The sequence below is a fragment of the Pelophylax lessonae genome, assembly GCF_965119305.1.
Source record: "Pelophylax lessonae genome assembly, chromosome: 11".
In the NCBI taxonomy this organism is placed as follows: Eukaryota; Metazoa; Chordata; class Amphibia; order Anura; family Ranidae; genus Pelophylax; species Pelophylax lessonae.
In genome coordinates this window covers 213055663-213081603 of record NC_138778.1, presented here as the reverse complement: position 1 = coordinate 213081603, position 25941 = coordinate 213055663, and the positions used below count along the sequence as shown (strand labels likewise).

General features: G+C 44.8%; 2 protein-coding genes across 2 annotated transcripts in view; both read right to left on the bottom strand.

Moving 5' to 3' along the window:
• Positions 1-25941, bottom strand: part of TM9SF4 (transmembrane 9 superfamily member 4) — a 397487-nt gene that overhangs the window by 299475 nt on the left and 72071 nt on the right. The gene's annotated exons all lie outside the window — the stretch shown is intronic.
• Positions 12399-14316, bottom strand: LOC309566502 (transcription factor Sox-12-like). The gene has a single exon (XM_082271675.1). The coding sequence runs from the start codon at positions 13788-13790 to the stop codon at positions 13014-13016; it is 777 nt and encodes a 258-aa protein (XP_082127801.1). The 5' UTR covers positions 13791-14316; the 3' UTR covers positions 12399-13013.

The window sequence follows — 25941 nt, the reverse complement described above, 5'->3', positions numbered from 1 at the left end:
CATTTTCCACATAGTTGCCCAATGAAACAGTGCATCGAGGTCAGCTTGTAAATTGGAGACATCCTGTAAGGAAGTTATTCCACTGCAAAGCTTGGTGCCATCTGCAAAGACTGAAATGGTACTTTTAATCCCAGACCCAATATAATTTATAAAGATATTAAAAAGTAAGGGTCCCAACACTGAACCTTGGGGTACACCACTGATAACCTTAGACCATTCAGAGTAAGAATCATTAACCACTACTCTCTGAATTCTTTTAGCCAGTTTTCTATCCATTTACAAACCGATCTTTCCAAGCCTGTAGACTTTACCTTACACATTAGCCATGTGTGGGAAACTGTGTCAAACACTTTTGCAAAATCCAAGTATACCACGTCCACAGCCACCCCTCTGTCCACGGTTTTACTTACCTCCTCATAAAAAGAAATCAGGTTTGTTTGACAACTTCTGTCTCCAATGAATCCATGCTGTCTGTTACTCAAAATATTTTTTTCCAGCAAGAACTCATCTATGTGGTCTTTTATTAAACTCTCCAATATCTTCCCGACTATAGAAGTTAAACTAACAGGTCTATAGTTACTTGGCAAAGACTTTGATCCCTTTTTAAACATAGGCACCACATTGGCCCTACGCCAATCCAGTGGTACTATTCCAGTCCTTAACGAGTCCCTAAAAATTAGAAACAAAGGCTTAGAAATTACAGCGCTCAATTATTTTAGGATGCGTGGGCGGATGCCATCTGGTCCAGGCGCTTTATCCACCCTTATTCTGTCTCAATATTTCTGGATCAATTCACTTTTGAGCCATTGTGGATCATTTGGGGCTGTGTCAATACCATCCTCATTATGGTCATGCGCTCCCCCATGCTCCTTTGTATATACAGAGCTGAAGAAAGTATTTAATAATTTTGCCTTCTCTTTGTCCCCAGTCACCCACTCCTGATTATTTTGTAAAGGGCCTACATGCTCATATCTGACCTTTTTACTATTATTATATTTTAAGAGTTTTTGGGGGTTTGTCCTACTATCTTTTACAATCTGTCGTTCATTTTGAATTTTTGCAACCTTGATTTCCTTTTTACATATTCTGTTATATTCTTTGTAACAATTAAACAATGATAGTGTTCCTTAATTTTTTTATTTTTTAAAAGCTCTTTTCTTATTATTTATAGCTTTTTTAACTTTGGCCGTGAGCCACATAGGTTTTATTTTTAGCCTTTTAAACTTATTACCCATGGGAATATACTTTGCAGTGAGTTTGCATAAAGTCTTTTTTGAAAAATTTCTGCTCTGTGCTCATCAATGCCAATATTCCCTCCCAGTCTAAATCCTGGAGAGCAGCCCTCATCCTTGGAAAATTTGCTCTCTTAAAGTTAAGTGTTTTTGTATTTCCTGTATGCGCTTTTTTGCTTACAGCTAACATTAAATGAAATCATATTATGGTCACTGCTACCCAGATGTTCTTTTATATGAACATTATTAATAAGCTCTGCATGGTTTGAGATTACCAGGTCCAACAGAGCATCAATTCTAGTGGGGGCCTCAATAAACTGTACTACAAAATTGTCTTGTGTTGCGTCATACCCCAAAGTAACAGGCATTTCCAAAGACTCCAACCCTCCAATAGACAAATGAAGGTGAGTATTATTATTAATATAATTATACAGGATTTATATAGTGCCAACAGTTTGCATGGTATCAATGGGTGTGTTTTTTTAGGGGGGGGGGGGGGGTGACAGGGGCAAAAGGGGCCAATTCTATTCAAATGTTAACAGTGTTACTAAACCCACAACAGTGAAATCAGTGTGTATATGCAGTAAAGCATGCTTGTTATACTCACTGTGGAACAGGTTTAACCTCTGCATTGTGTAAAAAGGCTGTTTGATCCTGTATGCACAGATCCTCCTCTTCCTGCATTGTCCCCATAACATGTGCAGATAAAACAGACTTACTGGAGTCAGACTGAACATGCTCAGTTTGGTGTTTATTACTAGAGAAGGCATGTGATCAGCACAGGGCCAATCAGCACTGTCTAGACAGAGGGTCAGGGCGCTTGCAGCCTCATAGGACAGCCTGTGCAGTATGAAAACTCCTCCTACAAGCTTTAACCAGGCACTAATAGAAGTCACAGGACTGCTATACACTGCTGATGTGAAAAAGTATTTAGCAGTTTGCACTTACTAAAATAATTGCTTCTCGGATCCTCCCCTTCTTCAACTGTCCCCAAACAATTTCCTGATAGAACAGAGCCTTGGGGGCGAGCTGCCAATGCTCAGTTTCGTGTGTATTGCTAGAGTTTTTTTTTTTTCTTCTTGGGAGAGTGCATGTGATCAGCACAGGGCCAATCAGCACTGTCAAGACAAGGGGGTCAGGGGCCCTGCATCCTCCTTGGACAATTGGGGGAGAATGAAAACTCCTCCCCCTCTTTTAACTAGACATTGATAGAAGTCACCTGTGAATGGGAAAATAAACAGCCAAACTTCTTTTGTAAAGGGTGGAGAAGGGTTATAACCTCTGTCAATGTTTCATTGCTGAAAACATAGAAAACAAGAAAAGGGGCGCACCGACCTAGTGCAATATCACAAGACATTTATTGAGAGATTAAAAGACATGCCATACATTATACTCACAAACGTATGCTAAAGGTAAGCATAAGAAAGATTTCTTTTTGCAATCGGGAGACCTCAAGAACAAAAGTGCTTTTCTGTAAAATAGGAGGTCTGGAAGGCGTCTGTGGTGATGGGGCTGACGCGTTTCAAGGGAGAACCCTCTTCATCATGAGCGCTCTGATGAAAAGGGTTCTCCCTTGAAACCTGTCAGCCCCATCACCACGGATGCCTTCCAGTCCTCCTTCAAGGGAGAACCCTCTTCATCATGAGGGCTCTGATGAAGAGAGCTCTCCATTGAAACGTGTCAGCCCCATCACCACGGATGCCTTCCAGTCCTCCTGTTTCATGATGAAGAGGGTTCTCCCTTGAAACGTGTCAGCCCCATCACCCCGGACGCCTTCCAGTCCTCCTGTTTTACAGAAAAGCACTATTTTTCTGGTCTCCGGATTGCAAAAAGAAACCTTTCTTATGCTTACCTTTAGCATACGTTTGTGAGAATAATGTATGGCATGTCTTTTAATCTCTCAATAAATGTCTTGTGATATTGCACAAGGTCGGTGGGCCCTTCTCTTGTTTTCTATGTTTTCAGTCTATATCAGGGATCCTCAAACTACGGTCCTCCAGCTGTTGCGGAACTACACATCCCGTGAGGCATTGTAAAACTCTGACATTCACAGCCATGACTAGGCATGATGGGAATTGTAGTTCCTTAACAACTGGAGGGCCATAGTTTGAAGACCCCTGGTCTATATGGATACCCATCATCCTGAGAGGGCAGCAAGATCCTAGAAGCCAACAAAACATCCGTCCCTTTAACACAGCACTGGAGTGCAGGAGACTGTATCTGTCAATGTTTCATTGCTGTCTGTGTCCCCATTTGTGGAATTTTACCCCTTCTTCCTGCCCCAGTGTCATGGCACCACAGACGCAGGAATTAATGGGCTATATTAGGTTTTCCTTCGGCTTCCACAATCCCTGACATGTACTGTAAGAAAGACACAAAACACAATTTGATGTTTGCATTTTATTTTCCACATAATGTTCATTATCCAACGTGAGATCAAACCCGTATATCCCTCCCACCCAATCACTTGCCCTTATTCCCCCCCCTCCCCTCCCCACCCATTCCCGTTCCCTTTACTGCTTGGCCGGCATACAAGGTCAAGGGCTCAGGGAAGTTGGCCCGTAAAAAGTCACCACTTGGCTCCATTCCAAGTAAACCCCAAAAAATGTGCAAATAGCGTGATCCCAGGGGGGGACATTATAACACTGTTCGCTGGTAACCCGAACCCCCGAAAAAAGCCCCACACCTGATGGAAGTCCAACTGCTCAGTGTCTCCGCCCTGCTGGCATCATTGGAACACAAGCTTTCGTTTTGTCAGTTTTGGTCAATGTCACCCGACGCCCATGGTCCTTACAATCAAATAGGAATTCCCTGCACTAAAATCTTCAGTTCCTGAGCAAGTCTGAGAGTTTCCCAAGAGGGAGGGGTCAAAAAAGAGATAAAAATACCCTACCCCCAAGAGGCATACCCCAGCATCAAAGAGAGAACCCCAGCTTGGACTCCCACCCCCCTCCCCCCCACCCCCAAAAAATACATCACCCTCCCCCCACCAGTAAAGGAGAACTCCAGGCAATTAAAAAAAAAAAAAAAGAATACTCCATTTGATCCATATCTTTAGTGACTGAAAACTACGAAGTGCTGGGTGTCGTCCAATCAGCAACAGCATCTTTTACACACTGGTTCCAACGTCTGCACTGGTAAAATGAGAAGGCAAAGAACAGGAGTGACTGAGACAATGGATACCCTCAGTCCCTGCAACCAGCAGCTGGTCTTCATCTACTTTATGCACTGGTGTGCACTGGTTGTTAGATAGCCCAGAAGAGGTAAGACTTTCACAGAGAAAACAGTGGCTTTGTTTGCTGCACATCAGATGAAACTTCAAATCAAGCAGACAGTGGGAGTGACCACATTGGAGAGGAGGAAGAGAGCAATAGTGATTGAAGATCCTATTGGATGGGGAGGATCTTCAATCACTACTGCTCTCTTCCTCCTCTCCAACGTGGTCACTCCCACTGTCTGCTTGATTGAAGTTAAATAAGGGTTTTTTTTTCTTCTTTTTTTGGGGAGGGTTATTAGTAAGGAGAGGGTATATCATATAAATATGTTGTTTCTTTTTTAGTGTGTGATTATGTTGTAAAATTATTTGAAAATTAATAAAAATTAAAGTAAAAAAAGTAGCGATTGAAGATGTTCTCCAGACAGTTAAAGCGGAATTAAACTCTATCAATGAATATTAACTATTTTTTTTTATCCTTATGCAGCTAGCATTAGTAAATACATAGGAAGGTATAATATATTTACTTGTATTAAACCTTTTTTTTTTTTATTTATTTTTTTTTTCATTTCTTTAGTTGCTTCCTGGTTTCTGGCCTAGGCCAAAATTATGTCATACATCCCAGAAGTCTTCATGGGAATTGTTTTTGTCATGTCATACATCCCAGGAGTCTCCATGGGAGTTGTTTTTGTCATGTCATACATCCCAGGAGTCTCCATGGGAGTTGTTTTTGTCATGTCATACATCCCAGGAGTCTACATGGGAGTTGTTTTTGTCATGTCATACATCCCAGGAGTCTCCATGGGAGTTGTTTTTGTCATGTCATACATCCCAGGAGTCTACATGGGAGTTGTTTTTGTCATGTCATACATCCCAGGAGTCTTCATGGGAGTTGTTTTTGTCATGTCATACATCCCAGGAGTCTACATGGGAGTTGTTTTTGTCATGTCATACATCCCAGGAGTCTCCATGGGAGTTGTTTTTGTTATGTCATACATCCCAGGAGTCTACATGGGAGTTGTTTTTGTCATGTCATACATCCCAGGAGTCTACATGGGAGTTGTTTTTATCATGTCATACATCCCAGGAGTCTACATGGGAGTTGATTTTGTCATGTCATACATCCCAGGAGTCTCCATGGGAGTTGTTTTTGTCATGTCATACATCCCAGGAGTCTACATGGGAGTTGTTTTTTCATGTCATACATCCCAGGAGTCTCCATGGGAGTTGTTTTTGTTATGTCATACATCCCAGAAGTCTTTATGGGAGTTGTTTTCGTCATGTCATACATCCCAGGAGTCTACATGGGAGTTGTTTTTATCATGTCATACATCCCAGAAGTCTTCATGGGAGTTGTTTTCGTCATGTTATACATCCCAGGAGTCTACATGGGAGTTGTTTTTGTCATGTCATACATCCCAGGAGTCTACATTGGAGTTGTTTTTGTCATGTCATACATCCCAGAAGTCTTCATGGGAGTTGTTTTTGTCATGTCATACATCCCAGGAGTCTACATGGGAGTTGTTTTTGTCATGTCATACATCCCAGGAGTCTACATGGGAGTTGTTTTTGTCATGTCATACATCCCAGAAGTCTTCATGGGAGTTGTTTTTGTCATGTCATACATCCCAGGAGTCTACATGGGAGTTGTTTTTGTCATGTCATACATCCCAGAAGTCTTCATGGGAGTTGTTTTTGTCATGTCATACATCCCAGGAGTCTACATGGGAGTTGTTTTTGTCATGTCATACATCCCTGAAGTCTTCATGGGAATTTTTTTGTTTTTTTTATCTAAAAGAGGGGAGGAGGGGCTTTCTCAGCTAAGTGCACCCATCTGCCTGCATGCCTGCGCTAGGGGCAAATGGATTCCAGGAAGTAAATGCTACATGAATCATCTGCCAGCAAATTATTATTATTTAATGGCATATTCTGTTTGTGGTGCCATGTGATGGTCACAGCTATAAACTTATGCAGCTAGCATTAGTAAATAAATAGGAAGGTATAACGTATTTACTTGTTTTAAACTTTTTTTTTATATTTCTTCAGTTGCTTCCTGGTTTCTGCCCTAGGCCAAAATGATTTCATGCATCCCAGAAGTCTTCATGGGAGTTGTTTTGTCATGTCATACATCCCAGAAGTCTTCATGGGAGTTTTTTTTTATATAAAAGAGGGGAGGAGGGGCTTTCTCAGCTAAGCACACCCATCTGCCTGCATGCCTGAGCTAAGGGCAAATAGATGCCAGGAAGTAAATGCTACATGAATCATCTGCCCTTAATAAATATGGCCACAGCTATAAAAACGTATGCAGCTAGCATTAGTAAATAAATAGAAAGGTATAATATATTTACTTGTTTTAAACTTTTTTTTTTTTTTTTACATTTCTTCAGTTGCTTCCTGGTTTCTGGCCTAGGCTAAAATGATGTTATGCATCCCAGAAGTCTTTATGGAGTTTTTTTTTTTATCTAAAAAAGGGGAGGAGGGGCTTTCTCAGCTAAGCACCCCATCTGCCTGCATGCCTGAGCTAAAGGCAAATGGATTCCAGTAAGTAAATGCTACATGAATCATCTGCCCTTATTAAAGATGGCCACAGCTATAAACGCTAGGGAGGTGTTATTCAAAGTGATTTCTCAACAAAATAAAGCCACAGATGGAGACATGGGTGGATGGGTGAGCTTACTTTGGCTATTTAAAATTAATTATTATTATTTAATGGCATATATTGTTTGTTGCTCCGCCCAAAAGGGGACATTTCACTTTAAGCACACCCCCCCCCCCCCATGCCACATTTGGCATTTGTTTTTGGGGGGGAGAGCGGGTACCAAGTTGTGAGAGGTACCCACCTCAACTTAGTTCTCCCCCCTGCAATCTTCTAGGACACATCACTGGTCTCAGAAGATTGCCCGACCAATCAGGAGGCGCAGCACACAGCTTGTAGCTTCACAGCCGGGTGCCCAGAGTTATGCCAGCGCATGGAGAGGGAGAGAAGCGAAGGTTTGGGCGACCACATCGCTGGACCCTAGGACAGGTGAGTGTGTGTTTATTAAAAGTCAGCAGCTACGCTTTTTGTAGGTGCTGACTTTTAATAAACACAAAAACGACTGGAGCTCCGCTTTCAGTTCAGCTTTAAAGAAGAACCCCAGGCAGGCGGCTAAACACACATTTGAATTTTAGGACCCATTTGCACCATTGCAGTGTATTAACACACACAAGTTAGGGCACATGTTAACGCTGCCCAATCAATATGAATGGGCTGCCAATGCGCCACAATGGATGAAAAAAACATGCATGATCCTTTTTTCAAAATGCAGCACAACCAAAACGCATGGTATGTGTGTTGTGGTGTACTACTGAAAGTTTCACTCTAATGTACAGTGCATTGGGGAACCATTCCCAATGAATGGCACTGCAACGCACTGCTCAAAGGTGTGATGATATATGCTGTGGCAATGTACATTATGCGTGTATTTAATCGCGCAATGCCACAACAAATAATGGTGAATGGGCCCCAATTACTAGTATAACTATGGGGTTGGTTTACTAAAACTAGAGAGTGCAAAATCTGGTGCAGCTGTGCATGGTAGCCAATCCGCTTCTAACTTCAGCTTGATCCAATAAAGTAGAACTATAGGCAAAACTTTTTTTTTTTCATTTTGGATAAAGTAAAGGTGGGGCATAACCCCTGCCAGGTTATTTTTTGCCATCTGTATCCCATAGGGGATATTTCCCTTTACTTCCTGTCCCATAGCCAAAACAGGAAGTGAGTGGAAATCCCTGCAAATTAAGGGAATTCCTTAGGGACCCCAATTTACCATAACTAGTGCCCCATTAGAGCATTTCCCAACTATTACTTTTCTGGGGACAACCCAAAATTTGGGATTTTCTTTCACTTTCAATGATAATGGTAAAGAGGACAAATAGAAAGGGTGAATCTCCCTAATGGGGACAGACTACAATAAAAAATGTCAGGTGGTCTAACCCCACTCCAAAACTAAAAAAAGTTTTGCCTTTGGTTATATTTTAACCACTTAAGGACCAGGTTTATTTCTGACACTTGTTTACAAGGTAAAATCAGTATTTTTTACTGAAAAATTACTATGAACCCCCAAACATCATATATGTATGTATGTATATATATATATATATATAAATATATTTTTTTTTTAGCAGAGATCCTATGAAGATCGTTGCAATACTTTATGTCCCACCGTATTTGTGCAGCGGTCTTACAAAACGCAATTTTTGGGGAAAAACTGTTTTTTTAATTAAAAAAATAAGAAAACCATAAAGTTAGCCCAATTTCTTTCAATAATGTGAAAGATAATGTTATGCTGAGTAAAATAGATACCCAACATGTCATGCTTCAAAATTGCTCACACTCGTGGAATGGCGACAAACATTTGTACTTAAAAAATTTCCATAGGCAATGCTTTAGAGGTTACCAGCTTAGAGTTACAGAGGAGGTCTAAGGCTAGAATTATTGCTCTCGCTCTAACAATGGTGGCGATACCTCACATGTGTGGTTTGAACACCGTTTACAAATATGGGCGCGCGAGCACAGAAGCTTTTATACCTATTAAAAGGAATGTAAAAATCCCTTGTAATAGAAATAAGCAAGACAGGTCCTCTTTATTGTGAGATCTGGGGTCAAAAAGACCTCAGATCTCACATCTACACTTAAAAGCAAGAAGAAAAATGGGCTCTTTAAGGCGGCTGAGAGGAAGCGACGTATGGCATTGTTCCGGTCCTCCAAGGCCATAGAGTCGAGTGGGGGCCATCTTGCCCTCACTCAACTTCCTGCACAGCACCTAAGAGGACTGGATCAGTTTCCCCCGCTACCGACGGCTCTGGTAATCAGGGAAAGCGACTGGAAAGCGGCGGGGTCACCTCTCCCACCGCCCATAAAATGATCCCGTGGCAAATCCGCTGCTGGGACCACTATTATGTGAAAGAGGACCGCCCGCCCTGTACGAAAATACCGGGGATATGGCAGCTATCTGCTGCCATAACACTGGTATTTCATTTCAAAGTACCGACGTAAAAATGCGGTGGGCGGTCTGGAAGTGGTTAAGGTTTGACAACAAAAACCTGGAAGCTGATTGGTTTCTATGCAGAGCTGCACTATATTTTGCACTCTCAAGTTTTAGTAAATCAACCCCAATATGTGTTTAGCAGTTTGCAGGGAGTTCAACTTTGAGGCTGTGTTACCTTACGAATGCATAGTCCTATGGAGGGCTGTGTTTACCCATACATGGATGCACAGGTGTTCCGTGCCTCCCTGTGTAGGTAGTCCCATTAAAATAAATTGGGAAGCAGCAGCTGCATGGACCCAATTTGACAACTGTGTGGGTGCAGGTGCATGTCCCCAAACGCACACGGTGTGTGGGTAAACACGGCCCTCCAGGGGCAAATGCTTTAGTATACCCTGTGTGTGAACAAGGCCTATCATGAGCACCTGTCATATTTTTCGTTATACTCTTCACAAAGTCAATTCAAGGAGCCATGGTTTCATGGCACCAATGGGCAGCAGTAGGAAGCAGAGAATTTTGAAATGAAATGACCTCCCACCTTCCCGAAAAAAGAAAACCACTTCCAGCAGCAATATGGCCTTGCTTTCCTGTTGGCAAATCTTCGCCTGTCACTTGTGGGCTACCTAGTATTCAAAAAATGCCTTCAAACCTACCTCAAGTATGTCTGAAGACTAATAAGAAAACCTGAACTGGGCCTCTGAAGACCACCAAGGGTAAGATAAAAGGTCAGGTTCAAAAAATGCCTTCAAACCTACCTCAAGTATGTCTGAAGACTAATAAGAAAACCTGAACTGGGCTTTTGAAGACCACGAAGGGTAACATAAAAGGTCATGTTCAAAAAATGCCTTCACACCTACCTCAAGTATGTCTGAAGACTAATAATAAAACCTGAACTGGGCTTTTGAAGACCACGAAGGGTAAGATAAAAGGTCATGTTCAAAAAATGCCTTCAAACCTACCTCAAGTATATCTGAAGACTAATAAGAAAACCTGAACTGGGCATCTGAAGACCACGAAGGGTAAGATAAAAGGTCATGTTCAAAAAATGCCTTCAAACCTACCTCAAGTATGTCTGAAGACTAAAGCCTCGTACACACGCAACGAATTTCCGCCGACCGGTCGTCCGTCTTTTGTCCAGAGTGCGTGTCTGTTGGTTGGAATGTGCTCTAGACTGCACAAAAAATTTCCCGTACGACAGAATTCTATTTTAGAAGTGATGTCATGTGTTGGATTGCTTTCTATGTGTTCTTTCATCTCTGAGCATGCCTAGTCTTGCTCATAAGATTTTTCCCCCGTAGAAATCTGTATTAATAAGACGAAAATTGGACGTGCGTTGACGGACGACAAAAATTATATAGCTTGCACACCAGAATTTTTTCGGCCGAAAAGTCGGAGTCGGCTGTCGGAAGCACCATACTAACAAGCCGAAAATCGTCAGATTGGTCGTCGGACGAAATTTCCCGGCCGAATTTCTTATCGTGTGTACGGGGCTTAATAAGAAAACCTGAACTGGGCTTTTGAAGACCACTAAGGGTAAGATAAAAGGTCATGTTCACGAATGTGCTTTCCTTTACCTGCATATATTATATAAGGTATTGCTTTTCTATATCAAAGGTTGTCTATCCTTTAAACTCTCTGAACGTAGAGGCTGATTATTGATCTACTCCAGCACCTCTAGATAGTCTTTGATTTCAGATATGTCCAGGTTTCACGCAGCCCTCAGCTTTCACAGTAAAGCCAAGTACTATGGAAATGAACAAGCTGAAGGATGTGAATCCCTTTGCGGATAAGTGGAAGGAGTTTCCTTTTTTTTTTTTTCCTTGAGAACCTCTTCAAAAACCGAATCCTCTAGGCAGTCTGTTCTTTCTTCAGTAAGTATCGCTGACAAACGAGCAGGTTCAGTAAATGGAAGTACAAAGGAAGGAGGCGGAATCTGACTGCTCAGCCTAAAGAAAAAATTGTACAGGCAGGAGGTGGATATTATTATGGCTTAAGAATGGGCCTATCTATTTTTTTTTTCTTTGACTGGAGCTCTCCTTTTAGGAATACATCTCCCAATCCCCCCCCCCCCCCCCCCACCCAGCGGAATGCATCGGTGCCCTTCAGTAGCACTCTCTGCTGAGCTGACCTTCTAGTCCGCTGTGTAATTATATAAAGACTGAGTAGGCGAAGGGGCCTGAAGAAAAAGGCTGCGAGTGTGCTGTGTGGGTGAAGTGCAGCTCAGACGTATGCTGAGTGCCATACATTCAGAGATTCACAGAAAGAAAGCAAACGCTCATCTGCGCAGACACGTCAGAGAAGGCAGACACACACATTCAGACATTGCTGAGGCTGTGGGGAGGTGGAGAGTGGCTGGTAGCCCCCCTTTCTAGAGGAGGGAATCTGAGGTCATTTGGTTCCTGAGAGCTTCTGAGGATAAACTGAGACATAAGGGGAGGGGTTTCTGTGCACAGGGGGGGTCCTGAGGCTCTTTATTGAAGGTGTCGGAGACCCTGGAATACAGGGCAGGTGTCCTGAGATATGTCCTGAGGTTTATCGCTGTATAGAGGAGGGAGTGGCAACTGTCCTGAGGATAGATAGATAGATAGATAGATAGATAGATAGATAGATAGATAGATAGATAGATAGATAGATAGATAGATAGATAGATAGATAGATAGATAGATAGATAGATAGATAGATAGATAGATACTGTAGATAGATAGATACGTAGATGATTAGATAGATAGATAGACAGACTCAATACAGTAATATGAGATAGACAGACATAGATAGATAGACATAGATAGATAGATAGATAGATAGATAGATAGATAGATAGATAGATAGACAGACTCAATACAGTAATATGAGATAGATAGACATAGATAGATAGATAGATAGATAGATAGATAGATAGATAGATAGATAGATAGATAGAGATAGATAGAGATACACATAGACAGACAGATATCGGTCCATTAAAGGCCCACATACACACACATACACAGAGGTATGCATGTCCTTACCTGGCTGGGGTGACCCCGGCTCGGATGGCGGGGGGGTCTGCACCGGGCTGGACTCCCAGAATCAGAGACAGCGAGATGGACAGACAGACACTGATGCATGCATAGAGCTAACAGAAGTGTGCACAGTATGTCTGTCTGTCTGTATTAGTATTAGGCGGAGAGGAGGTCAGCACAACAGAGAGCGCTCCCACCACAGTGACAGCTCGTTCTGAGGGGCAGCTTAGTGAGTTTGCACTGAGAGAGACAGCATGAGAGTGCTTGAAAAAGAGACAGCCAGGAAAATCAGATGGCAACGTCAAGTTACAGCTTGGAGAGTCAGAAAGCTTAGGCAGACAGCAGAGAGCACCCTGAGAAACTGGATTATGAGTGTTCGAAGAGAGACAGTTAAGACGGATAGTGCTGAGAGACTTGCGGAGAGAGAACGTTCCATGCGAATTCACCTTTTTTCTCGTTGCTCGGAAAAAAAAAAAAAAAAAGTCTGTATACAGTTCAACAAGGTGTTGCCTGCTGCCGGGGTCCTCTCAAAATCGCTCTAGAAGGAGAACACCAGGTCAGAGACACTTCCGAGAAGACCGCTATCGGAGATCATCTCCACCACCTCCGGAGTGCAGTGATCAGGAAACTCGAAGTGAGACCCGCTGCTGGGCAGGAGGTCCCTGTCCGATGGGATGTAGAGCGACCCAGAGCAAAGCCCGGGCAGACTTTCGTCCAGTCCCTCATCTTCCTCCACTGGCTCTGGTGAAGATGGCAGGGAGCGGGCATGGGGGGGCTGGGCAGAAGAGTAGGGGGGCACCTCCGGGCTGCGTTCTGACGACTCCTGATTCGGCGTCTCCTCTGATTGGCCGACTTTCTGCCCCCCCCATTCGGAGCTTTCCTCCCCCCAGTGCATTCTGGATCCCAGATTCACTTCCGACTGGCACGGAGAGGAAGCAGGTTGGCACCTTGATGTGGTCCGGGGCAGCCTAGCGCGTGTCCTGCCCGCCGGATCCCGTGTGCGCCTGCGTGGCCGGTATTTGTAGTTGGGGTAGTCGGCCATGTGCTTGAGCCGTAAGCGCTCAGCTTCACGGACGTAAGGGATCTTATCTGTGTCCTCCAGTAACTTCCACCGTTGGCCGAGACTGCGAGAGATGTCAGCGTTGTGCATGTTGGGGCACAGAGACATCAGCTTCCTCCTCTCGATCTGAGACCACACCATGAAGGCATTCATCGGACGCTTGATATGCCCGCTGGGGGTCTTGCACCAGCTGGGGCCCCCAGGGGCAGCATCTTGGCTTTTTGGGTTGCCCCCAACAGATTTATGTTGAACCATGCTGAGTTTTCCTAGGAGAAGGTGCTGCACAGTGGCATCACTAGACTGTCTGGAAGGCAGGATGGGCACGTGGGTGGTGAGGAGGGCACAGAGGTGGAAGGATGCTGCAGAGGGCAATACAGAAGATGCAGAGCAGAGTCAGGAGGTTATGAAAGGGTTAGCAGAGAAATACCTGCAGACAGGAAGCAGGGCAGCAGAATTCTGGCACTGGAAGCTGGCACAGCAGGAGAAGGTCATAAGTCCCAATCAGTGCCCAGGAGTTTTCAGTGTTTCTTCTCCTCTTCCCTTCCTTTGTCTATAGCTCTGCTCTGCTCTCTCTCTCTCATCCTTTGCTGTGTCCCAGACGCTGCCTCACTGCCTGTCTCCCCACTTCAGTCTGGGGGGGTCGGTGTAAACACAAGTCTGCATCTCCCCCCCTTCCATAACCATATTCTTCTCCTGAGCAGCTATTGGTTGCTGGGCGGTTCTAAGTCTGCACCAGCTCGTTAATGAGCCAAGAGAGGGGAGCAGCTCAGACAGCTACAGCCCAGAGACTGTGTGTGGTGGAGGGGACTGCCAGCACGTGTCATGTCGCGGGTGGGAGGGGACGGTCACCTGCGGTGTGTCACTCCTGGATGATGGCATGCACAATGCCTGCTACGTGCAAAGGAACTAAAAGACCCAGCAAGGTCCTGCTTCTTATAGCTGCATGATGCCTTTATGCTAGCCACACATTCATCAATGCTACATTCTTTTTTTGTTTTTTCCAGGCAGTCAAATTTTTCCAAGATTATGATTATTAAAAATAATAATCAAGGCTGTTGAAATTCCTAATTTATTTTTTATTTATTTATTTCAGGTTCTTATATAGCGCTGTCAATTTACGCAGATATACATTGCACATTCACATCAGTCCCTGCCCTCAAGGAGCTTACAATCTAAGGTCCCTAACTCACATTCATACATACATAGTAGTTATCATCGGATTGGATTTGGTTGGAAGGTAATGCAAAATATGAAAAAAGTCACAGCCTAAAATCCCATGCAAAACAAATGGATACAGTGTCTCACGAAAGTGAGTACACCCCTCACATTATTGTAAATATTTTATTATATCTTTTCATGTGACAATACTGAGCGAATGGAGCGCTAACAAGTTGCCCCAGTGTGAACCGGTCCTCAAGAAATGACACTTTGCTACAATGTAAAGTAGTGAGTGTACAGCTTGTATAAGAGCCGGTTCACACTAAGGCGACACGACTCCTTACTACTTCGGGGGCGACTTGTGCATTCCCATGCACCACGACTTCGGAGCGACTTGCAGGGACTTCACATAATGGAAGTCTATGCAAGTCTTTCCGAGGTCGCCCCGAAGTAGTACAGGACCCTTTTTCTAAGTCGGAGAGACTTGTGTCACTCCTATTAGAACGGGTCCTGTAGCAGTCAATGGACCGCGAGGGAGCGCGACTTGTCAGGCTGACAACTCGCGCTAGTGTGGACCGGCTCTAACAGTGTAAATTTGCTGTCCCCTCAAAATAACTCAACACACAGCCATTAATGTCTAAACCGCTGGCAACAAAAGTGAGTACACCCCTAAGTAAAAATGTCTAAATTGGGTCCAAAGTGTCAATATTTTGTGTGACCACCATTATTTTCCAGCACTGCCTTAACCCTCTTGGGCATGGAGGTCACCAGAGCTTCACAGGTTGCCACTGGAGTCCTCTTCCACTCCTCCATGATGACATCACGGAGCTGGTGGATGTTAGAGACCTTGCGCTCCTCCACCTTCTGTTTGAGGATGCCCCACAGATGCTCAATAGGGTTTAGGTCTGGAGACATGCTTGGCCATTCCATCACCTTTACCCTCAGCTTCTTTAGCAAGGCAGTGCTCGTCTTGGAGGTGTGTTTGGGGTCGTTATCATGTTGGAATACTGCCCTGCAGCTCAGTCTCCGAGGGGAGGGGATCATGCTCTGCTTCAGTATGTCACAGTACATGTTGGCATTCATGGTTCCCCCAATAAAATGTAGCTTCCCAGTGCCGGCAGCACTCATGTAGCCCCAGACCATGACATTCCCACCACCATGCTTGACTGTAGGCAAGACACACTTGTCTTTGTACTCCTCACCTGGTTGCCACCACACACACTTGACACCATCTGAACCAAATAAGTTTATCTTGGTCTCATCAGACCATAGGACATGGTTCCACTAATCCATGTCCTTAGTCTGCTTGTCTTCAGCAAACTGTTTGCAGTCTTTCTTGTGCATCATCTTTAGAAGAGGCTTCCTTCTGGGACGACAGCCATGCAGACCAATTTGATGCAGTATGTGCTGTATGGTCTGAGCACTGACAGGCTGACCCCACCACCCCTTCAACCTCTGCAGCAATCCTGGCACCACTCATACGTCTATTTCCCAAAGACAACCTCTGGATATGATGCTGAGCTTCTTTGGTCGACCATGGTGAGACCTGTTCTGAGTGGAACCTGTCCTGTTACACCTCTGTATGGTCTTGGCCACCATGCTGCAGCTCAGTTTCAGGATCTTGGCAATCTTCTTATAGCCTAGGCCATCTTTGCCATGAGGTGCCATGTTGAACTTCCAGTGACCAGTATGAGAGAGTGAGAGCGAAACACCAAATTTAACATTTTCATAACATAATTTTAACATTAATCTGCTCCCCATTCACACCTGAGACCTTGAAACACTAACGAGTCACATGACATGGGGGAGAGAAAATGGCTAATTGGGCCCAATTTGGACATTTTGATTTAGGGGTGTACTCATTTTTGTTGCAAGAGGTTTAGACATTAATGGCTGTATGTTGAGTTATTTTGAGGGGACAGCAAATTTACACTGTTATACAATCTGTACACTCACTACTTTACATTGTAGCAAAGTGTCATTTCTTCAGTGTGGTCACATGAAAAGATATAATAAAATATTTACAAAAATGTGAGGGGTGTTCTCACTTTTGTGAGATACTGTATATTCCAATGATTTGGCTTTGGTTTGATAGGACCAATCAAAAATCGCAAGTGGTTGTAAAGGCACAAGGTGTTTTACCTTTATGCATTCTATGCATGAAGGTAAAAACCTCCTGTGTGCAGCGGCTCATACTTACCTGAGCACCCTCTCAATCCAGTGATGTCCCCAAGAGCCTTGCCTCTCCAGGGACATGCACTCCTGATTGGCTATTGGCAGCAGCGTGAGCCATTGGCTTTCACTGCTGTCAATCACAGCCAGTGAGCCAATCAGGAGATGAGGGGGGCGGGCCAAGCCTTAGCTCTATGTGTGAATAGACACACAGAGCAGCGGCTCAGGTGCCCCCATAGTAAGCTGCTTGCTGTGGGGGCACCCCACAGGAGGGAAGAGACAGGAGTGCTGGTGTGGGACCTGAGAAGAGGAGGATCTGGGCCATTCTGTGCAAAACCACTACACACAGCAGGTAAGTACTAGGGATCGACCGATTAAAGGCAAAGCCAATATATCGAGGGCCGATATGCACTTTTCCCGATGTATCGGAATCGGCCCCTGAGGTTACCGATATTGCCGATATTTCGGAAAGTGCTGTACCGGAGTGATGCCTGCAGCTAGAGCCATCACCCCGGTACCAGTATCCATAGCCGATGGTCGGCTGTCTTGTAATGACAACCGATGCGGCTGAGAAGCTGCTCAGCTGTCATTACAAGGAGCGGGAGGGGACGCCCCCCCCCCCCCTCCCGCCGCCTTCTGAGGCTTGCCCGGGTCTCCCGTCCCACCGGGAGACCCAGGTAACCAGCCTGCACGGCCCCCGAAGACCCGATAAAAGCCGCATTCGGCTCTGATCAGGTCTCTATGCAAAAACCTGGAAGTGATGTCATGAGTGACATCACTTCCGGGTACTGTCTGGCACAAGATTAAAAAACATGACAGCATTCAATTTTAAAATGTCAAAAAAAAAAAAAAACATTTTTTTTTTTTAAAATGTACAAAAATAGCATCCGATACTGATATGCATTGGCCAAAATATCGGTATCGGTAACGAAAAACCGACATCGGTCGATCACTAGTAAGTACAGTAGAACATGTTTGTTATTTTAATGAAAAAAATTAAAGCTTTACAATCATTTTAACTCCTTGGCACCGGCCATACGCATATATGTGGCCTCTTGGTGCCTAGTCCTTAGCGCCGAGGGGACGCATATTTGTGTGAATTGCTGTGTATACACCGGTGCTGAGAGCGTGCGCCCTGCACAATTACCGCCCCCCCTAACCGAAATGTCCCGATCGCTCGTTTAGATCTGGAGTTTTCGGACCACGTGACAGCCAATCACAGCGGTCACGTAATCTTAAGCCCTACCCCACCTTTTGGCGCCATAATCCTTTAACCGCTTGCCGACTGTCGCACGACTATTTACTGTGGCGGTCAGCCCCGTACAGGCAAAGTGATGTAGGGCTACGTCGCTAGCCTGTGAGCCTCTAGGGGGCGAGCGCGCGCCGCTGGAGGCGCGCTCCCGCCCCCGCTCGTTCCCTAAGAAGTCCGCGTGTGTGACCAGTGGACCCGATGTCCGCCGGCCACTCGCGATCTCCCCGTGGAGAGGGAGAAAGGCAGGCGGCTGATGTAAACAAAGCCACCTGTCATTCTCCCTGGTGTAAGAACAGAGATCATACGATCCTGCTATGTAGGATCGTATGTCTCTGTGCTTACATCACTAGCCACATCCCTTTACAGTTAGAAGCACGCCCCTAGGGACACATTTAACCCCTGCATCACCAAAAAAGTTAACCCCTTCCCTGCCAGTGTCATTTTTACAGTAACAGTGCATATGTATAGCACTGATTACTGTAGTAATGTCACTGGTAACCCAAAAAGTGTCAAAAATGTCAGTCAAGGGTCTGATCTGTCCGCCGCAATGTCGCAGTCCCGCAAAAAATCGCAGATCGCCGCCATTACTCATTAAAATAAAAAACACCAAAAATGACAGAAATCTTTCCCGTAGTTAGTAAACGCAATAACTTTTGCGCAAACCAATCAAAATACGCTTATTGTGATTTTTTTTTAACCAAATATATGTAGCAGAAAACAAATTGGCCTAAAATGTTAAAAAATTTTGATTTTTACATTTTTTTTTTTTTGGGAATTTCATATAAAAAAAATGTGAAAAATATTGTTATTTTTTCAAAATTGTCGCTCTTTTTTTGTATAGCGCAAAAAGTAAAAATCGCACAGGTGATCAAATACCACCAAAAGAAAGCTCTGTTTGTGGGGAAAAAAGGATGTCAATTTCATTTGGGTACAGTGTCACACGACCGCGCAATTGTCCGTTAAATTCACGCAGTGCCGAATCACAAAATAGGGCCTGGTCAGGAAGGGGGTAAAATCTTCCGGGGCTTATGTGGTTAAAGCACCGGGAGCCACCGGCACTAAGGGCCGGTTGACATTATTGCGAGTGCGGCGATCGCATGTAATATCGGAGCGCACTGCTCCTTCATTACATGCGCTCGGATGTGCGGATGCAAATTCAGACATACACTTTGTATGGCTGAATTCTCACTGTATCCGCACCAAACTCGCACAGGACCCTTTTTTCCAGCCGCATCAGGATCGGATCGCACAGAGGTTCACATTTGTGCGATCCGATCCTGTGTGAACTGTCAGATCGCACTGCGATATGCGATCAAACTGGGGGTGTCGTTAACATTTAATTGACACCCCCAGCATATCGCATATGGCAGTGTGAACTGCCAGATGTGCGTTTGCGATGCGGGAACAGGCTGCGAATTCGCAGCCTTCCCGCATCGCACAAGTGTGAACCGGGACTAAGAGGTTAAAGTGATTGTAAATGATCACCTTGTAAAACAACCCATTCAGTTTAAAAATAGAAATGAAAGCATTTCTAGGGAAGGAGAAGCAGCATCACACTGAGCTTCCCAGTGATTGGCTGTGCAGCGGAGGCGTATCCATACATGTCTGATCATTGGAGGAGAGTACACTGAGTTCCCAGAATAGCTAGAGAAATGACCATGCTGTGCTCTTGTGTTTAGTGTGGTCAGTTTTTAATAGAAAAACAGAGGGACTGGCAGGAACAGCAGGAATTGCAAACAAACAAAGCAATACAAAGAGAACAGGAGACTCTCTCATACAAGTACATGGTACAGCAGTTACATATTAGCAATATGAAATGCTAGCGTAACAAACACTTTACCTAATCTTGCTAAAGAAATATGAAAACTGATTGGCTGCTACCTGCTATTACACATCACCTAAGTGCTTACCATTGCTGTACCAAATAAAGAAGAATGGGTAAAGACAGTGGCATGTAAAGTGCACTGCAAAATACTAACTATAGCAACTATTCATAATTCATTGGTCCGGTGTAACGTGAGAATTACCTACCCCGTGAGAAAAACCTACCCTCGTCACTTCCGGCCAGGAACAGCTGAGCAGCGCAGCAGTGCGCATGCTCACAGCCCCGGATACCTAAAGGAACAACTGAGGAGCTTACTAGTGCGCATGCGCACTAGTATGAAGAGATCACGGTGTACCATGAAAAAAACCTACCCACGCGGCGGTTACATAAAACAACTGTGCTGCAATACGAGTCATCTCCGCTCCTGTCCCTGTCACTTCCCTGCTCTCGGCAAGTAAATATAAAAGCGGGTCTCGGCTCCGTGATTTATGTTTTCATACAGCCGCCGCCGCTTTTATATTTACTAGCCGAGATCAGGGAAGTGACCGGGACAGGAGCGGAGATCACTCGTATTGCAGCACAGCGGTTTTAATGTAACCACTGCATTACATACAGTGCCGTGCACCGGAAGTGACGTGGGGTAGGTTTATCTCATGGGTAGGTAATTCTCACGGAACACCGGCTTTCACACAAATTTCCCTTACTCATGTTATCACCCCCTATGAGGGATTAGCCCTCTCAATATACTTACCAAGATCCTGATTTTAGGACAGAAGCATTGTTTTCATTCCTCTGTTGGTTTCTTGCTCCAAAGTCTGTTATAGGAGAGGAAGATAGGAGCCAATCCATCTACCAGCCCCATAGCAGTCTATGGGGCCAAGGCAGGGCTGGCCCAAGACATTGTGCTGCCTGGGTCCAAGAATAAAATGCTGCCCCCCCCCCCCAAAAAAAAAATAAAAAATCACACCCAACAAAAGCCCCCCACATCTATTATTTTATATAAATATAACCTTTAGAAAATATTATGTATACTGTTATCTTCTTCCATAACTCACCACCAGACGGGTCCACTAAACACCCGCTGTCTGTCCTCAGTCCTCCTGTCACTCCTGTGTCTGCCGTGCCCACCGCCCTGGAAGACCCAGCCTGCCCAGCATGAGATGGAGTGCGCTGATGTCTGACGTCATTGCGCACACCGCAATCACGCGAGGGACATTCCCCAGAGGAGACGCTCCACCCCCTCATACTCATCAGTTTGCACTACGGGCGGCAGTATGAGATGGGGAAATGCCGCCCATAATGCGCCGCAAACTGATGACACACAAAACTGCTGGAAAAAAAAAGCTTGAGATGTAAATTTTGCTGCCCCTTTCCAAGTTCTGCCTGGGTCAAATTATATTTTCGCTAAAAATACACTGAAATCAATCCTTAGGGCTCATTCACAAGTTCACGAGGTTGGCGATGGTAAAACCCCCATGGTTGAGCTGCGTTTTTACTGCCCACCAACCACTACCCCCTTTAGGAACTGAGACAGTGGCTAGGCTTTGCAGCCATGGCAGAAATTATACCCGTCAAACAAGGTCCATTCAAATGAATAGCGCTTAAGAAAGTTTATTTTACCCTTTAAAGAGGCTCCTTCAGAAAAAAATTAAACTTTTAATATTAAGACACTTACCTGTCGAGGGATCCTGCGGTGCTTTCACCCAAGCAGATTTTTCCATTGGCTCTTGCGTGCTGCCACCACCATTGCCTCTGAGGGAAACCGCCAATGAAGCCTTCACAGCCGGTTCCCTACCGCCCATGCGCGAATGGCCTGGAGGCAGAGGAAGGAGGAGGGGGGCCAAAGACTGCTGAGGAACATCTGACTGGCAATGGAAGCGGGTACCTGTCAAAACCAGGTAGCCGCCCCCCCCCCCCAAAAGGTGCCAAATGTGGTACCGGGGGGGGGGGCAGATAAGTGGAGCTTCACCTTTTGGAAAAAAATCAGCACATAAAGAAAAAACAATAGAGCGTATACAATTGCGACACAAATCAAATTGTAATTGAATGTTATTTAAAATGAACTTTCCTTTTCTATCTGCAGCTGTTGTATTTTTCTGAAAATGCAATATGGCCGCCTGGAGCTGTTCTGTACACAGAATGTATACTGACCACACCCCCAGAAACATCAGTTCCTGCTTGTGTGATTGGCTCACCAATTTTCCCAGAAGTCTGCACTAAGATACAAGTCAGATTTCTGGCATCCCCTGCAACACAAATGTAATTTTTGGTGAGATCCTCCCAATAGGAACACGTCTAAAGGGATGCAGGCCCAGCAGAATTCCTCATTGGAGCCCTGCAGCTGCCACAGCTGATTGATAATTATGAAACCACTCCGATTAGACCCACTCAGCACAGAGGAACAAACAATGATTTCTTCAGAATAACAAAAGGTAGAAATCTGCAACAAAGTTTGTTATAATCCTTGCAATGTACAGAGATCACCCAGAGGGGAATGTGTTTTTTCCAACAAAAGTGGAGTTACACTTTTTGCAGGATTTAACATATCGGTTGAAAGCCCACTTATATGTTCTTGATTGATTATGTACAGGGGCTGACTGGCAACTTTTGGCCCAGGGGGCAAATACAAACGAGAGGCCCATGGTGCAGCGACTCGCCCCCTCTCACATTCTCCTTCACCCCCCCTTCCCACTCTCCCAATCCTCCTCCTGACCCCAATTCCAAGCTGAAGCCCTGCTCCAGATACTCTCTACTTACCGGCTGCCCTGGCCAGCAGGGGGAAGTTGGGGGGAGCTAGGACAGCTCGGTTGGGAAAGAAGAGTCTCCAGTGGGGCATGGAACTGGCCTCTGCTCAGACACAGTTTACACCATCAATGCTGGGGGGGGGGGCTGCGCTCCGTCCTTGTCTTCAACCCGCACTCAGGAATCCTTTAGGCATGTCTGTGGCAGAAACGGTGCAGCCTTTTTTATGGGGCATCAGAGCGGCCCAGGGGGCAATTGCCCCCATGGCCCAGTCCTCCCCTGGTTATGTACACGCGACCTATCTTTTTCAATGTAATTTGTATATACTCGACGAATATGTTGTGTTCTACTAATGTTTGAAGACTAATGCCTCGTTTCCACTGAGCGGATCGGTTCGGGTCGGTTCGGTACGGTACGCTATTTAAGTGTTTCCATTATGAAAGTGGCCCATACAACCGAACCGAACCGCACCATTCCTGGTCCTCCTTCAGATGTAGGGCCATAGGAAATAGTACGGTACGGTTAGGGCGGAGCTACTGGCGTCACACGATACATTCCACTGGTTGGTGGACAGGAAAATGTCAATGCTCATGTCAAACGAAAGCACAAAACAAACACCACGTTTGGTGTGAACCCTGCATGGCCCCTGGCGGTCCGACTTGCAGTGGAAACGCTCACCCGAATAGGCCGGACCATTCTAACTCTCCCAAACTGTACCGACCCGAACCGTTCCGCTCAGTGGAAACGAGGCATAAGTTGTTTTGTAATCTTTTTTTCTTTTACTAATAAAAACCTATGGAACAAAAAAAAAGTGGAGTTACGCTTTAAAGCGGAGTTCCAGCCTCAAATACCTTTTTTAACTAAAAATACCCCTATAATCCATCGCCCTTTACAGAACCGCTATTCTCATACTTACAAGGTGTACAGTATTGGATTTTAGTCAAAATCTTACTTTTAAAAACGCTGTCTGGGCGCGGCCATCTTGGATGTTGGCATCTGAAGCCACAGTGTAATCTGCTGTGTCCTTCTTCCTGATTCCAGGGAGTGTTCTGTGAGTTCTTCCTGATTCCAGCCTCCTGGGAGTGATGACAAACAGCTCCCAGGATGCAATGCAAAGGCAGAAGTGATATCGGTGGCCATGGCCACAGAGGGGGGAGGAGGAGGAAGTACAATAAAAAATGCCCTGAAAACAAGGTAAGGGACCCCCGAAAAAAATTGAAAATGCCCAATTGTTGATCAGCATAGCGAGCACTCCAGGAATCACTAAAGTTGCAAAATAGATCGGAACTCCACTTTAAGGCAAATGTGTGAGCCCAGCCGTAATAATGTGTGATAGGGCTCTATAGTAAAACCATTAAGGGGTTCCCCTAAATGGTTTGGAACCACTGTCCATCCCCTGAAAAAAGGCGCTCCTGGTGCCCAAATTGCAGGCTGGGGGCTGTATGCGTCCATTGCAGGTAGTAGTCTGCTTACTCAAGATAATGAAGGAAATATATTATATTCGTGAAAATAGAACACAAATGACACAATCTTACCTTTTTCTGTGCCATCCATCCCCTTTCTCCTTATGTTTTTCTTTTCTGATCTTGCGGAGAGGATGTGGCACAAGCCATGTTTAAGGGAGTCTACAGGAAGCACAAATGTGGAAGTATTGATTTATAAAGGGGTTGTAATAGCAGTGATTTCTGGCATTCTATGTAATGTGTCCCCAGCTAATGATTGCCTCATGTAGCATGTCTACAACAACTCCTATAACATGTTCCCATTCCCTTACCATCTCTTGTAGCATGCCGACGGTCTTTAACCCGTCTCCTGTTGTATACTTGTAGGTGCAAAATTACATTATACGCTTATAACGTGGAAGCGGATATTTACTGGAGTATGGCTTTAATAGAAGTTGCACACACAACAATCCAGCCAGTGTTTTATAATTGGAGGCACAAGCTCCTTCTCCTTCCTGACGAGGAACGCAGTGGGAGCTGAAGTTTAATAAATAAATTAAATCAGAGCACAGGATCATTCTGGAAGAGAGCTGGAGCAATTAGAAGCTGAATTCTTTATCTAGAATGGGTTTTACACTCATATTTATGGAGGATTCTTATTGATGAGAGCTCTAATGTTTAATACTCCCGGTCAGGGGCGGACTGACCATTTGGGGATTAGGGCACTGCCCGAGGGCCCAGGGTCAGTAGGGGGTCCCATGAGAGGCTACACACTACAGAAAAAAACCAGGAACTTCCATGCAGGCTATGCTGTGGTAGATATTTAAATGCCCACTCTATGTGGCTGAGCTGCAATTTGTAGGTGGGGCTTTGTGTGGCTTGAGTGTGGACACAGGGGGGCCCATGAGCTCTGATTGCCCAGGGGGCCTCATGAGTTGTCAGTCCACCCCTGCTCCCGGTAACATCAGCACTTCTGTATAAAACTCACCACACACGTGACTGTACAGTCTTTGTACAATCTCCCTTAACCACTTTAAGACCGGAAGGATTTGCCCCTTAATGACCAGGCCACTTTTTTTTTAACTGGCACTGCTTGACTTTAACAGGCAATTGCGCAGTCGTGCGACGCTGTACCCAAACTAAATTGAAGTCCTTTTTTCCCGACAAACAGAGCTTTCTTTTGGTGGTATTTGATCACCTGTGCAATTTTTATTTTTCGCGCTATACACAAAAAAAGAGCGACAATTCATAAAAAAAACAAAAAAACAATATTTTTCACATTCTGCTATATGCTCGGCCTTTTTCTCCCCCCTTCCCCCCCCCCCTCTCCTTTCTCCTCCTCCCCCCTCTCTCTTCCCCTTCCTCCTTTTCTCTCTTGATTGTGGTCCCTTTACTGGGTGGTGTCATCCTTCACTTTGTGTCCCTCTAGCTGGTGTTGTTAATGGCTGTTGGTTCCTCCGGGGGGTGGATGGCCCTGTCTGGGGGGGGTGTGGCTGCCTGGGTGAGGAGGTGGAGGGAGTCCTTCAAACTGTATTGTGCCTCTGTTGCCCGTGCAGGAGATCTTCTGTTACTGTTTGCGTATGTTGTACCTTGCCTTTTTGCTTGCCTATGATATTGTCTACTGTGAACACAGCACTGTATCTTTGTTTGTGACTTGTTCTTAAAATCAATAAAAATGTTTCTGTTGAAAAAAAAAAAAAAAAAAAATTAAAAATCAATATTTTTTAACATTTTAGGCCAATTTGTTTTCTGCTACATATTTTTGGTAAAAAAAAAAAATGTAATATGTGTATATTTTATTGGTTTGCACAAAAG